Source organism: Sander lucioperca, chromosome 13 (genome assembly GCF_008315115.2).
Source record: "Sander lucioperca isolate FBNREF2018 chromosome 13, SLUC_FBN_1.2, whole genome shotgun sequence".
Classification (NCBI taxonomy): Eukaryota; Metazoa; Chordata; class Actinopteri; order Perciformes; family Percidae; genus Sander; species Sander lucioperca.
The window spans coordinates 13,260,163-13,272,895 of NC_050185.1; the positions used below are offsets into that span (position 1 = coordinate 13,260,163).

Consider the following 12,733-nt stretch of genomic DNA (forward strand, 5'->3'; position numbering starts at 1 on the left):
GACAGCTTAGACATGAAAGGGGAGAGAGAAGGGGAATGACATGCAGCAAAGGGCCGCAGGTCGGAGTCAAACCTGCAGCCGCTGCATCGCGGAGTAAACCTCCATATGTGGGCGCCCGCTCTACCAGGTGAGCTAACCAGGCGCCCGATTCGTCTTTGTTTTAATAATAAATAAAAGGCCCTCTGACATTTCAGTACAGAAGTTCTCAGATTTGTCAAAAGACTACAGTATGATTCAAGCCACTGTGTTTTATTACTTCCTACAGAAAAAAAACAAAACAATAAGGAGCCAGGAATCTCAAGTAACATTCACTCTATTAACTATATAAATACACCTAAAATTTCAGCGAGGACACAAAAACATTCAAAAATAAATACAGGTAAACTACAAAACCTGAACAAACAAAATTGTATGTGTGAACATACTACTGCCTTCATAACCCCAAAGGGAGATCCTTTATGTCATGCCATTTCTATAAGAAAGTTTAAAGGCTCTTGAGACATCGAACACACTGCCACAGTGAGTTTGCACTTGATGCTGCTACCACCACAGCCAGGGTTGGCAGCTAACATGCAACTCTATTTTCTACCATCAAAGAGGAGAGAAGGCACATTGTTTCCAGTGGCATAATCTCCCACTGACTGCGCTGTACCTTAAAAAAAAGATTTCTTTACAAAGTGGCCAGATTGGATAAATTAGACACTCCAATCAAATGCATTATTGTGAAGTCTGTAAAGAAACATGTTCTCCTCTCAAACAGTCCTCATTTGCCTCTCTGACGCCCCACCAATCGATGCAGTTTCTCACAGTTGTCCAGCCTCATTGACTCTGCCTTCTGCTTTAACCGTTCATCTCGGTACAGTTGTCCAAGGTTTGCCAAGTCAGATTCTGAAAAGACAGGATGACAAAAGTAAGATGCATTACAACATGTTATATACTGTATATAGTATATTATACTTAAAGGAATATGATTATAAAACTGAAGTTATTTTATTTGGACCACAGCATGTGACCAATCAGGTAGTAAAATGAAGCTTCATGCAGCTCCGCATCAACTCCAAACTCAGGTCAATTCTCTGTACTGACCTGGAGAAAGTCATCCATGTCTTCATATCCTCCCGCCTGTATTATTATTGCAACTCGTTATTTTGGTATCACCCAGTCTTGTTTATCCTGTCTCCAAATAGTTCCAAATGCAGCAGCAAGAGTTTTGACAAGGTCAAATGAGAGGGAGTATATTTCTCCCATTCTTGTCTCCCTACACTGGCTGCCTGTTAGCTACAGAATTGTTTTTAAAATCCTAATGTTTGTTTTGAAGGAGTTAAATGGTTTCGCCCCCCTCTTACATTACAGAACTCCAGTCCCCATAACTCACTGTCAGAGATCTGAGATCGTCTGACCAAAGACTTCTGTCTGTCCCGAGATCCAGGACTAACTGTTATGGGGATAGGGCTTTCTCTATCGCTGCCCCAAACTGTGGAAATCTTTCCCCCCGTATTGAGAACTTCCAAGAGCCATCTTAAAAACACACCTCTACTCATTAGCTTTAAACTGTGCCTAACCAGCTCAGGTAATTCTCTTAAAAGTCTGTGTTGTGTTACTATAGCTTCTGTGTGACCTGTGCCTTTACTATTATTATTATCATCATTACTCCTTATCATCACTCTGTTTTACTTCTCTTCTATTGTGTTTGTTTCCTTCTTTTTGTTTTTCTGTGTGTTCTGTAAAGCACTTTGGATCAACTGTGTTGTGTGTAAAGTGCTATATAAATAAAGTTGATTTGATTTGAAGAGTGCAACATGTTAGGGGAATACACTTTTTAGCTTTCTGGCAGAGTTAGATGAAACGATCAATGCCACCCTCATGTCTCTATGGTACATATGAAGCTACAGCCAGCAGCCAGTTAGCTTAGCTTAGCATAAAGACTGGAAACAGCTGTAGCCTTATATTTAATGTAGTATCAATCTTATCATCCAAATCTCAAATTTTCCAAAATGTTGCACTTATCCTTTAACAGTGACCAACTGAATGCAATGTGAATTTGAGGGTCTGGACAGAAAACAATATAAAATACTTCATATGAATGAAGATTTTAGAGTTATCTAAGTCACCTCTGCACCGTAACTAAAACAGACTCCCCTCCATCTAAGCCGAATGAGCTGCTCCCTTACTTTGCTGTTTCTCTTTCCAGCAGCTGCTCTGCAGGTGTTCGATATAGTCGCTCTCAATTGTTTTCTCTAGTTCATCCAGCGCACCTCCACGGTACTCCTTCTCAAAACTTTTATCCACATAGTATGGTACACCCATGTGCTGCGTTTCCCTGGACACCACCAGCCCCATGGCCCTGAAACCCAAACACATGATTAATATGTATTCAGTGAAACTATGGCGTCAACCATGGTGGAACCCAGGGATTGGCTAAAATGTCACTGTAGGAAGGTTAATGGCACGACAGACTCACGGCTTATAGAAGAGACTGTAGGGCGGGTTAGTAGCCATCATCTGAGTAAACACTGATATGAGGATTAGCACCAGCACAGGGAGAAGCTGCAGGAACGCTGTGAAGGTGTTCTGTGGGAAGATAAAATCAGCACAGATTACAAAGCATATAATACTGTATGTAGGCTGCACCGATTCATGCCAGCACACTACTTCTGTGTCTTAGAAGCAAACCATGAAGCAATGAAGGCACTTCAGTTGTGAGGAAAGTAAATGAATGACATCAAAATCAATCATTATGAGAAACTGAGGATGGAGGGCTGCAGCCATGTTAAAAATGCATCTCCAAAAAGTGTCATTTCTCCAGTGCATGTTAATGATTCGAATGATACCATATCGCTACAAGAAGATCACAACATAAGACTGTGGTTGTTTAACAGGGATTTGTCTTTATGTTTTGTGAGTCACTGACCTGAGTCTGGTTGTCCTCCACCACCTCCTCGCGCCTCTCATAAGCACGTCGACGACGAGGCTGATAGAACTGAGAGTAGGAGGCTCCCTGGTTGGTGTACACGTGGATATTTCCTGTAGAGAGAGACACCATTTTAGAGAATTTAAGACGAAATTAAAAAAGCTGTAACATGTCTATTTCATCACCAATGACCCACTGGGCTTTCATTTGATTTTTCCATGAAATTAATTCTAACATGCGAGCTGTTTGAAACCACCTGGCAGTGGTTTTGGTCTTCTTCTTTTAACATACCGTCTATGGAGCTCATGCAATGTGGTCTTTGTTGACCTAACACTTCATCCAACCAAACACTCAAACACAACCGCTCACCGGTGGGAAACCTTCCTCCAAAGAAAATGTTGAAGAGTTCCTCAGGGGAAATGTCAGCCTCGAAGTCCCTGTTAAAGCTTCTGTAATATCCATGGCGACTGTGGCTGGATGGTTGGGGTGCGTTCGAAGCTGCAGACTGATCGCCGTATTGATCGTACTGCTGCCTCTTCTCTGGATTGCTCAGTACTGCATACGCATTGCCTATTGCTGTTGGGAGAGGAGGTAAACATTTGGTTGCGACATAATTTAAGTTCAAACAAAAATATAATATGCTGGGACGCATCCCTTAAAATTAAATAAAATTGGGGGCGGCTGTAGCTCAGTCCATGGGGGCTTGGTTTGAGAACCAGAGGGTGGTTCTGGAGCTATAAGGAGCATCCTTGTATCATTACCTCCGCCAAGGAGGTTATGTTATTTCTTTTTGAAGATACAATAACAATGGACAATAAACATATATTGTCACCATTCTCACTGGGGGAAAAAAACTGATTTTCCTTTCACCTCTGTTAAAAGTTGTACCTTTGAAAGCATCCGTGGCTCCTGGAGCAAAGTTCTTGTCAGGATGAAACTTGAGGGCCAACTTCCTGTACGCCTTCTTCAAATCTTCATCGCTGGCATCTTTGGAAACACCGAGAATTTCATAGAAGTCCTTGCAATTCTTTATCCTGCAATATAAAAAACATAATGGATGTCAACACAAGCCTGAACTCTATCTCAAACTCATATGAGGTTAAGTATGTATACTCTTCCACAACAGTTAGCTACATGTACATTTACAGGGAGCTCCATCCGACAGTCAATGTTATGTCTACATAGATACAAGCAAACGTTGATTTTAACCAGTGTTTGACCTAAATACAGGTTATTCAGAGCATTTAACACAGCCAAAGTTATAGAGTAAGGAACAATTGCTGTGGTCAGTCTGTTGCTGCGTAACAATGTGAAAAACAAATGTAAAAGTCGAGTCACTGTGCACCTGAGAACCCCCTGGCGTTGATCCTCGGTGTAGCTCTTCTTGTCATCACTACTCGCATTACTTGTTTCATTGTTTCTAATGTCTTCATCTCTCCAGCCTGTTGGAGGGGGCACGTTGTTTGCTTGTGGAGCAGTGGTGCCTCCATTCCTTACTATGGCATCTATCAGCACTACGAACAAGAACACAGTGTCTGAGGTCAACTGACAATTCAGATATAAATGGGGAAATATTATCGAGAAAGCTTAAACACGACAAGTATTGGTATCAGTAAAAATCACAATAGAAATTATGGTTACCGGCCAACAAAAATCTATATTGTTGGCCATGATGAATACAGATGGGTTAAATAATTAAAAGGGAAAACAAACTAAGACTTTTAGTAAGGTGTATGACCACCACTAAAGCCTCCAGAACAGCTGCCAGATGTCCCTTGACATAGATGGATGGATGGATGAACACCTTTTGGTGTTTTGATGCTGCTGGTGGAGGGCGCTGTCAAACATATATTGCTCTCAAAATGTTTTTAGTGTTAAGATCACGTGAATTTGAAGGCCAAAGTATTTGATTCACATAATTTTCATACTCAAACCATTCAACGATTCCTTTTGCTGTGTGTATAAGCGGTTGATCATGTTTCTCCACTGATTTATTCAGACTTTTCCTTTCATTTATCACTGCAGAGTGATATTGACTGTGCACCAAAAGTTTTTCACTACTTGCACTACATGTGAAAACTGCTGTAAAATGGACCCTGTGGGATTTAACTGCCCCATGCACGTTGTGCCCAAAGAGCTCTATGACAACTTCATTATTCCCTGATGATGCCATTACTGCAAAAGCTATTAGGCAACTGGAGACACAGTCAGATTTTAAAACAGCACTGCGCCTCACACAATCACAGTGCTGTCTGTGAACTGCAAGGGGGGAGGGAGCCCTTAACAGCCCTACATTTCAGCATGCAGCCTACACAGACATTAAGTATTAAAGCCAGATAGCTAGATGCTTTCTGCTTCTAAAAATAGCAATTTAGTGCACCCATCCTGAAATCTGTTAATACATTTCCTACAGTTAATACAGTCGGGTAAAATAGCTAACATTAGTTGAGCAACGTTAGCTAGCTAGTCAGACTGCAATTGCAGAATGTGCGTCGGCTAATTTTACCTCTGGCCCGGGTGCTGGGATAAATATTCTGGGCTTCATATAGCAGCTGCAGCGCCCGATCTTTCCTTCCTGACCGTAAACACAGCTTCGCCTTCTCTATCAGCCGGTCTGCTTCTTCTTTGTCCATTTCAACGTTGCGGATGTTGTTTTGCTGATCCAATCGCTTTCTGTAGAGGTCTGTGCCTTTGCAATGTGCGTCAATATCATATGGCAAAGCGAGCCGCTGCAGCTAACGTTAGATAGCCGATTAGCTTTGGTTTCAGACAGCTGCGTAACGTTAGCTAGGTGCAAGCCTGTAGCCACCCAAAGTCCTTCGCACTATCCGATAAACAGACAAGGGCGGTTGTTGTCATGCTGCAAACAGGCCTGCAGCCGGGCCATTTTTTTTAAGCTGAAGGCCTAAAGATGGACTGTTTTTGCTGTCTGTTTGTTTTAGCGGTGTTTAACGGGCCGCCCTGTTAATAAACTGGACTCCCTGAGCTGTGATGGACAAGATGAGGCAATACGTCATATCCTGTGGAGTGAGTTCTGCAATCTGTAGAAAATCGCCCTGATCTTGAGTCAAAATATTATTTACTTTGTTATCTTTATGTTCGCAACTTGTGCAATTAGTGTTGTCCATCCCATTGCTTTCCCTGTCAATTAACTAACTGTACTTAAAAAAAACAACAACAGACGGTTGAGTAACATCAGCAGGTGTAGCATGATGCTGCTGCAGCACTTCATTTAAAGACGTAGCTACATCCGAAACCTACTTGTGGTGCATTCAAGTGCCCGTGAAGGAGGAAAATGGAGCTACGATTTTATTTATTTTTTTGGTGAATGCTTTTTTAGGTGTTATCCATCGAGTGGTACATTGCTGCCTTTGCCTGCAGTGGCAGAATAAGAAGTTCAGCAGGTATTGGATATTTTTAATTAACCAACCAATCAACCGTCAAAAATGTATTTAGCCTAGCTAATATGGAGTATGGTAACATTACATAAAATGGCAAACTGTCTACATCTCTGTAACAATCGGTCATTGACATGTTTAGGCACATTTAAGGCAGATGTAGTTAGATGTAAGTTACTGTAGTGTGATGATTCTGATACAGAAATCAACTTTAAGTGTAGTTAATATTCATGGTTGGCTACATACATGGCTAATACATGTAGGCCTACGACATATTTATTTTGGAGTTGTAGCCTATCTGGATGTAAGTCAGGGTCAAAGTTTAAAATAGCATGAATATTTCCATCAGTGAGTTAGAGACTATGCAACACATTTTTATTCATGCATATTTTATTCAAGAGTAAAAAAATGTGATTTGTCCCATAGGGCATGCTTACAATATGTGTATCATTTAAGAAGTCAAATGCCAAAACATATTTCCATAGATAATAAAAAATGTTGCAAGATAAAATCCATTATATTTGTTTGTTGAAATATGCATGTAAACCCTACAAGAACCAGAAACAGAGGAAGAAAAATAACCATAAGCTAAATTGTAACAATAATAATATCAGCAGTAAATATAACCAGAGTACAATGTTTCCTGTTAAATTGAAGTGCGACACATGATTTTCTTTGTGTTCATTTAATTTAACATTTGAAAACCATGCTATCATGCTTTGGCAGCCTGAAAGTTGCTTTTCACTGAGATTATATTCATTCACACAATTGAACATTTTCTGTACATCAGTACAACAGAAAAAAAATAAACAAGGCTTCACACCTTAGAAGGGCATCTCTGCATACAATAAATCAATATAAAATTAAAAGCAGTGGTAATAAGTAACATAATGAAAAAATGGACAAAAACTATCAAAGGAAGCCTATTTATAAAATTTATAAAACAAGACAAATAAAACTATAAATGTAATTCAAAAATAAAAAAATTCAAGTTTACTATTTGAAACACAACTATCACAATTATAATCTCACATAACAATTAGGAACTTAATTGCATGCATTGATGCGTTCCATACCATAGATGCTGTGTTAAAAATCACTTTTTGTCCATCCTTAATTCACATACTTTTATCATTAAATAGAAAGATGAAATATAAAGTAGAAAAAATATTAATGTATGACAGGAAATTCTAGAAATGTATGTGATACTAAGTATCGCTTGAGGTTGTGGCTTCACTGGTATCGACTTTCGTAAATTATTTATTTTGAAAAACCCAGAATGTTTCCTGTTTTAGTTTGAATTTTGTTTAGTTTCTCTTCTTCTATCGGCCATTTGGACTAGGGCTGGGTACCGAATTCAATACTTTTTAGTCGCCAACCGAATTGCCTCCTCGAAAAATGCCACGTCATTCAATACCAAATTCCACTACCTAAGGAGTAAATCTCATCAGCGTCAGTGAGCCAATAAGCACGCAGCATGCTTCTACCAAGATCTAATAATGCTGGTGATTGGCTGTTACTCGTTGTAGAGACTCGCAGGAAAAGCTCTACGTTACACACAGAGATGGGGCTCATGTAGTAGGAGCTGAAAAAATAAAAAGATTTGTGCCATTATGTGTAATGTTGTTTTTTAAATGGATTTTATAAAATTGGCATTGAAAAAAAGTATCGTTCAGGAACTGGTATCAAATTCACGGTATTGTTATCGGTACCGGTATCGGAATTTTTTTAACGATACCCAGCCCTAATTTGGACATGGGAATTGATGTTTAATTTGGATCACAGTGTGTGTGCACTTGTCAGTGAAGTTTCTCTAAGCCTGTTTCTCCACTGTACTGCACAGTAAAATCAGATTAGATCAGGAAAAAAGGTTTGAAAAACAAGAAATATGTGATTAACACACTTTGATGCAAGATGGGTGGATTCATAAACCAAATGCCTGGCCTACACTGTGCTCAGTTTTAATAAAGGAACTACTTTTACATTACATTTTTAAATTAATCTAAGATTAATTTTAATGAAAAAGAAATTTGTCCTAAAAATAAGAATTAATTAACTCAATTCTGGCCAGGATACATTCTTCAAATACCTTAAATACATCTAAGCCAGCTTATTCCTAATGACACAATGGTGTGTGGTTGTTAAATACTCTTTAAACAAAGATGTTTCAATTGTATGCATTCACAAATTTGTAGAATTTCCTTCTCATTTTGATATAGTACTTTGTGCAGCTCTTATGCGTGAATTTGCAGCACAGCAAAAAGTGCAAAAACTCAAAGGGCGCTAATGTATACTTGAGTTACTGCACGTATTGTTTTACTTTCTCTTTAGCAACAAGCAGGTGAGAAATAATCGGGTAGTGTGTGACAGCAGAGTATGTCCCAAAGTTCAAAATTACTTCTTCTCTTCTTCTTCTTTTGTGGTCCAGAAACAGGTGATAATGCAGCTTTGTTGCCAGTCATAGTAAATGCAGAAGAGATGAGAAAAGCCTCTTTCAGTGGAGGATGCTCAAGTGTATACTTTTCAGAAAGTGTGTGAGGTATAGCTTGATCAAAAAGTCATGCTTCTCTGACGTGAACTACTTAAACATTTACTAGAGGAAGAAAAATATTGTAGGGATGGTCTGGACAAAAATATAACCCTTTGAGATTCCCCTACGGACGTTGATGAAGTTTCAGTTTTATATGGGATAGTGTGCTCCTTTTGCATTTCCCGATGTCAAATCTTGGTGTTTAATCTGTGATGCTGAAGTACCTACAGTGGAACCAAATTTTACAAATGCTCTTTTCATCCCCTCCCTTTCTTCCCTCATCCCCTCCAAGTTACTTCTTGCTAGGAGATGACTGATAATGAGGGAGGTGAGGAAAGGAGCAGTGCAGGATAGTATTGAAACGTGCCCAAGAGGAGTTTGATCTCAGACTGCAGTGGATTTGGTGAGTACCCTGTCCTCTTTTCCCTGCAGGATGACGGCATCTTCTACAAGGTAAATTAATAAATTTAAGTCCACTGCTAAGATCACACTGCAAGTTTTAAGAGGTTCACATTTAGTGGTGTGACTTGGTAATACTAACAAAACATGTAGGTAAACAAGATTGTTTTCCTCATGAAGTGAATTTGTGAGTCATTCATAATAAACACTTTATGAAACAGTAACATGATTTGTGTGGCATGGATACTGCAATTATGTCTTCTGTCAGGCCCTGTAATGAAGGAGCAGACATTTGTCAGCACTCAGAACAACACAACCCCCAACATATCAGTCTGTAATTGAACTGAGAAAGGGAACAACAGACAGAAACAACTTTCAACCACACTTTTTCTGTCAGGCTGCAGCCTTCTGGCCTCTTCTTATCCCTGCACTCTGCTGTGAACCCCAGCCCCCCCCCCCCCCCCCCCCCCAACTGTGCGATGACATACTGTCATGAAAAAAATGACCTTTTTCGCCCGTTTTAGTTTTGCTGCAGATTTTCATGTTCTGTCAGTGGGCCTGGTTTATTTCTCTGTTCTGAGGCCTGAATTCCCAATTTGGCAATGTCTTGCTGCACAGAGCAACAGCAGAACGGTTCTGAGGCTCCGACAGCACATCACTAAATGTTGCTGTTGTCATCCGTTCCGTTTGCCTCTGACATATTCATCTTTCCCATGGAGTGACCCACATGGTTCACCCCGTCCTTGCGAGGTGGCATGCGCTCGTTGATGCGGTCGAGGCCCTTGGCCTCCTCAAAGCTGGCAATCTTGTGCTGGGGGGAGAACCCACGGATAGCTAAAAAGAGAAAACACATATAAACATATCAGGCTCACCTTGTAATGGCATGTCATGTCATATTATGTATTTCCCCCAAAATGTAATTTATCAAAACAAATTTCTAAACAATCAATGTCTACAAATGTCTACCGCCCTGCTAGTTATTTCAAATAAGATAAACTGTACATGTAAATAAAAAGATTTCTGTACTGTACATTGCTGTTTGTACCGAAGCTTCTTGGTTAGGGAGCAATGATTACCTTTGACATATCACGAGGAATTGAGGCTTCAGGATGTATATTTCATGTCGATGCTCTGGTCTGTTTCTTGAGCATGCAGCACTTTTTTTAGTACCAGATGGTGGCCATTTATAAGCCAAACCAAAAACAATGAAGTATTGTAGTCATGCATCTCTTAGCAGCACTTGCCTTTGCAGTCCCAGTGTTTTAAATGACCATGGACTTGCCAGAAAAAGATGTTCCTTTTTTTATTTAGCTATTTCCCCCCCCTTTTCTCCCAGTTTGTGATGACCAATTCCAAATGTGTTCTACAGTCATTGCTGGTGCTAAGCCTCTCTATGTTGGTAGATTGATACACATAGAGAATCCTGGGACAGGAGTGCATTAAGTGTGCAACAATTCATGCTATCTCCATGAACAGATTCCCTCCCCCTTGGTACATGTACCCTGACCAAACAGTGACAAGAACACAATCCATCACTAGCTTCCCACCCTGCAAATACTGGTAATTGTGAGATGTTTTTTTCTCTTCACCACTCAGGCACACATTAGAAAACAATTAATTAAAAAAATCCTCACCCTACATTACAAATAACAATGTTTTCCCCTCTTAAAATGCAATCATCCAGTTGTATTCCTGCTTGAATCAATGGTACTGCAAAGTAAAGTGCCTTAAACCTTCCTCTGAAATGTCACTTGATGGAGTTATTATTGTGTGAGCTGTTGTGTGCATGCCATGTTAGTGGCAGGTGGCCTCTGCAGCAGGAAGCCCTGACAATATGTTGAGAGGGGTTGAAGATGGGACACAGGTTTACCTTCTCCGTCCTCATCAGTCGTCTCGATGGCTTCGATGGCTTCAATGGTGGCTGAGGGGGGAGGAGGGGAGCAGGTTACTCCTGATAAAGCCATGCAAATGTAAAATGCAGCCCCAGCGGAAAGGTGGCTCATGTTAGGCCAGATGAGATATACATGTTCACTGGCAATGCAGCCAAACTCCAAGGAATGCCATGCATCAATACTGAGATAATTGGTGTCAATCTCTGGTTAGATATGTAAAAAATAAAAAAGATGGATCCATAGAGAGAGAGCGGGACAGATATATTGAAACAGAAAGAGGTTGAGCTGAAACTGTAATAGATTTTAGGTAAGAGGACAGAAATATTGAAAAGCAGTTTTGGTCGGGACTTAGGTTCTTCTGTCCTAGCTTAGATGTGTTCAGAGCATCGCTAAGAGGCCAAAAAACAAAGCTGGCTGGCTGCTCTATATTTAAGTCAGAGAGAGAGAGAGAGAGAGAGAGAGAGAGAATGGTGGGACTGAGTTTGTTGATGAAGAAATAAAAAAAAAAGATGGAGTAAAGGGTAGAGAAAAAGGCTTATGCTGAGCTTCGTATTAACTCACCACTCTGCAGTGTCTGTTTGCCTCCAGAGAGAACCCCGCTTGGCAGCATGCCAGTGGGCGTCAGGCCTTTAAGCGTCAACACATTTTCACTCTCCTCTCTGCAGGAAACACAGAGGCAGGCATTGAGGTCACAAAACTTCACTGAACCCTGATCAAACTGAAGAAAAAACTTGATGCCCCCATTTTGACAACAGTGTATACATAGACTCACTCTACACACGTACACAGAAACACTTGATACTGTTTTGTACTTTACAAACAAAGTCTACCTGAGAACTGAGAACATTTTGGCCATTTTCCCAATAGCACGGATCTTGTTTCTGATCACCTCCTTGCGTGCTGCAGCTGCATTGGCTGCAAAAAAATACATACACACCCTGTCATAATAGGCTTCTCTGATACAATAGATGCTGTCATTATAAGCCCATGTATTGCATGAGAAACTTGCTGTAGGGTTCTATGACACATACAATATGTTTCTTGATGCATAGGATACTGTGATAAAAGTCCCCCATATTGCAATACACACTGTTATCAGAGGCCATTGTAATGCATTAGATACTGTAATGCTCTGCAATGTGACTCTATACTATAGATTCTGTCGTCATAGCTTGTATGTAGTGATGAGAAATCAGAAATTGTGTTTATTGTCTATCTGATGCAGAAAATCATTGTCTTTGTTTTGAAATGCAATACAGCACACATCTTTATCTTTTTTTTCTGATGAACTGTTATAGTTTTACATAATTAACAAAATCACATGATAATTAACTGCATTTATCAAGTGTGCAGATCTCCTTCCATGAAAGACCTGGTTCTCTGTATGGAGTCTGAATTTAACCCACAATTCACTATTGATAAATATAAATACATTATTAAATCACTATTTACAAAATGTCTTACCATCAAATATCTCATCTTCATCATTCATCATGAGTTCATCATCAGAGCAGATGCTCAGCACATTCACCAGCATTTCTGTGACTGGGGAAGAAACAGAGTGTAGAAACGAGGTGAAGTCATTGAGCAACAAGCCACGAAG

The 12,733-nt window shown here is 40.0% G+C and overlaps 2 protein-coding genes across 3 annotated transcripts in view; both read right to left on the reverse strand.

Annotated features, from left to right (window-relative positions):
• Positions 1-217: 217 nt before the first annotated feature.
• Positions 218-6,128, reverse strand: dnajc18 (DnaJ (Hsp40) homolog, subfamily C, member 18). Its single transcript, XM_031319886.2, has 8 exons — positions 5,418-6,128; positions 4,257-4,425; positions 3,800-3,945; positions 3,281-3,487; positions 2,912-3,024; positions 2,462-2,571; positions 2,172-2,344; positions 218-888 (listed from the first exon to the last, which is right to left on the reverse strand). The coding sequence occupies exons 1-8, from the start codon at positions 5,542-5,544 to the stop codon at positions 764-766; spliced, it is 1,170 nt and encodes a 389-aa protein (XP_031175746.1). The 5' UTR covers positions 5,545-6,128; the 3' UTR covers positions 218-763.
• Positions 6,129-6,687: 559 nt separating this feature from the next.
• The window catches only part of LOC116064701 (serine/threonine-protein phosphatase 2B catalytic subunit alpha isoform-like), a 31,336-nt gene continuing 25,290 nt past the window's right edge, over positions 6,688-12,733 (reverse strand). Inside the window, exons 10-14 of one of the 2 annotated variants that reach the window (XM_031319884.2) lie at positions 12,595-12,675; positions 11,961-12,045; positions 11,692-11,789; positions 11,109-11,159; positions 6,688-10,072 (exon numbers count right to left, since the gene is read on the reverse strand). In XM_031319884.2, coding sequence (XP_031175744.1) covers positions 9,897-10,072; positions 11,109-11,159; positions 11,692-11,789; positions 11,961-12,045; positions 12,595-12,675 — 491 coding nt within the window. In that variant the 3' untranslated portion in view covers positions 6,688-9,896. The remainder of the gene's footprint in view (positions 10,073-11,108; positions 11,160-11,691; positions 11,790-11,960; positions 12,046-12,594; positions 12,676-12,733) is intronic. The other variant, XM_031319885.2, reaches the window with a different exon arrangement.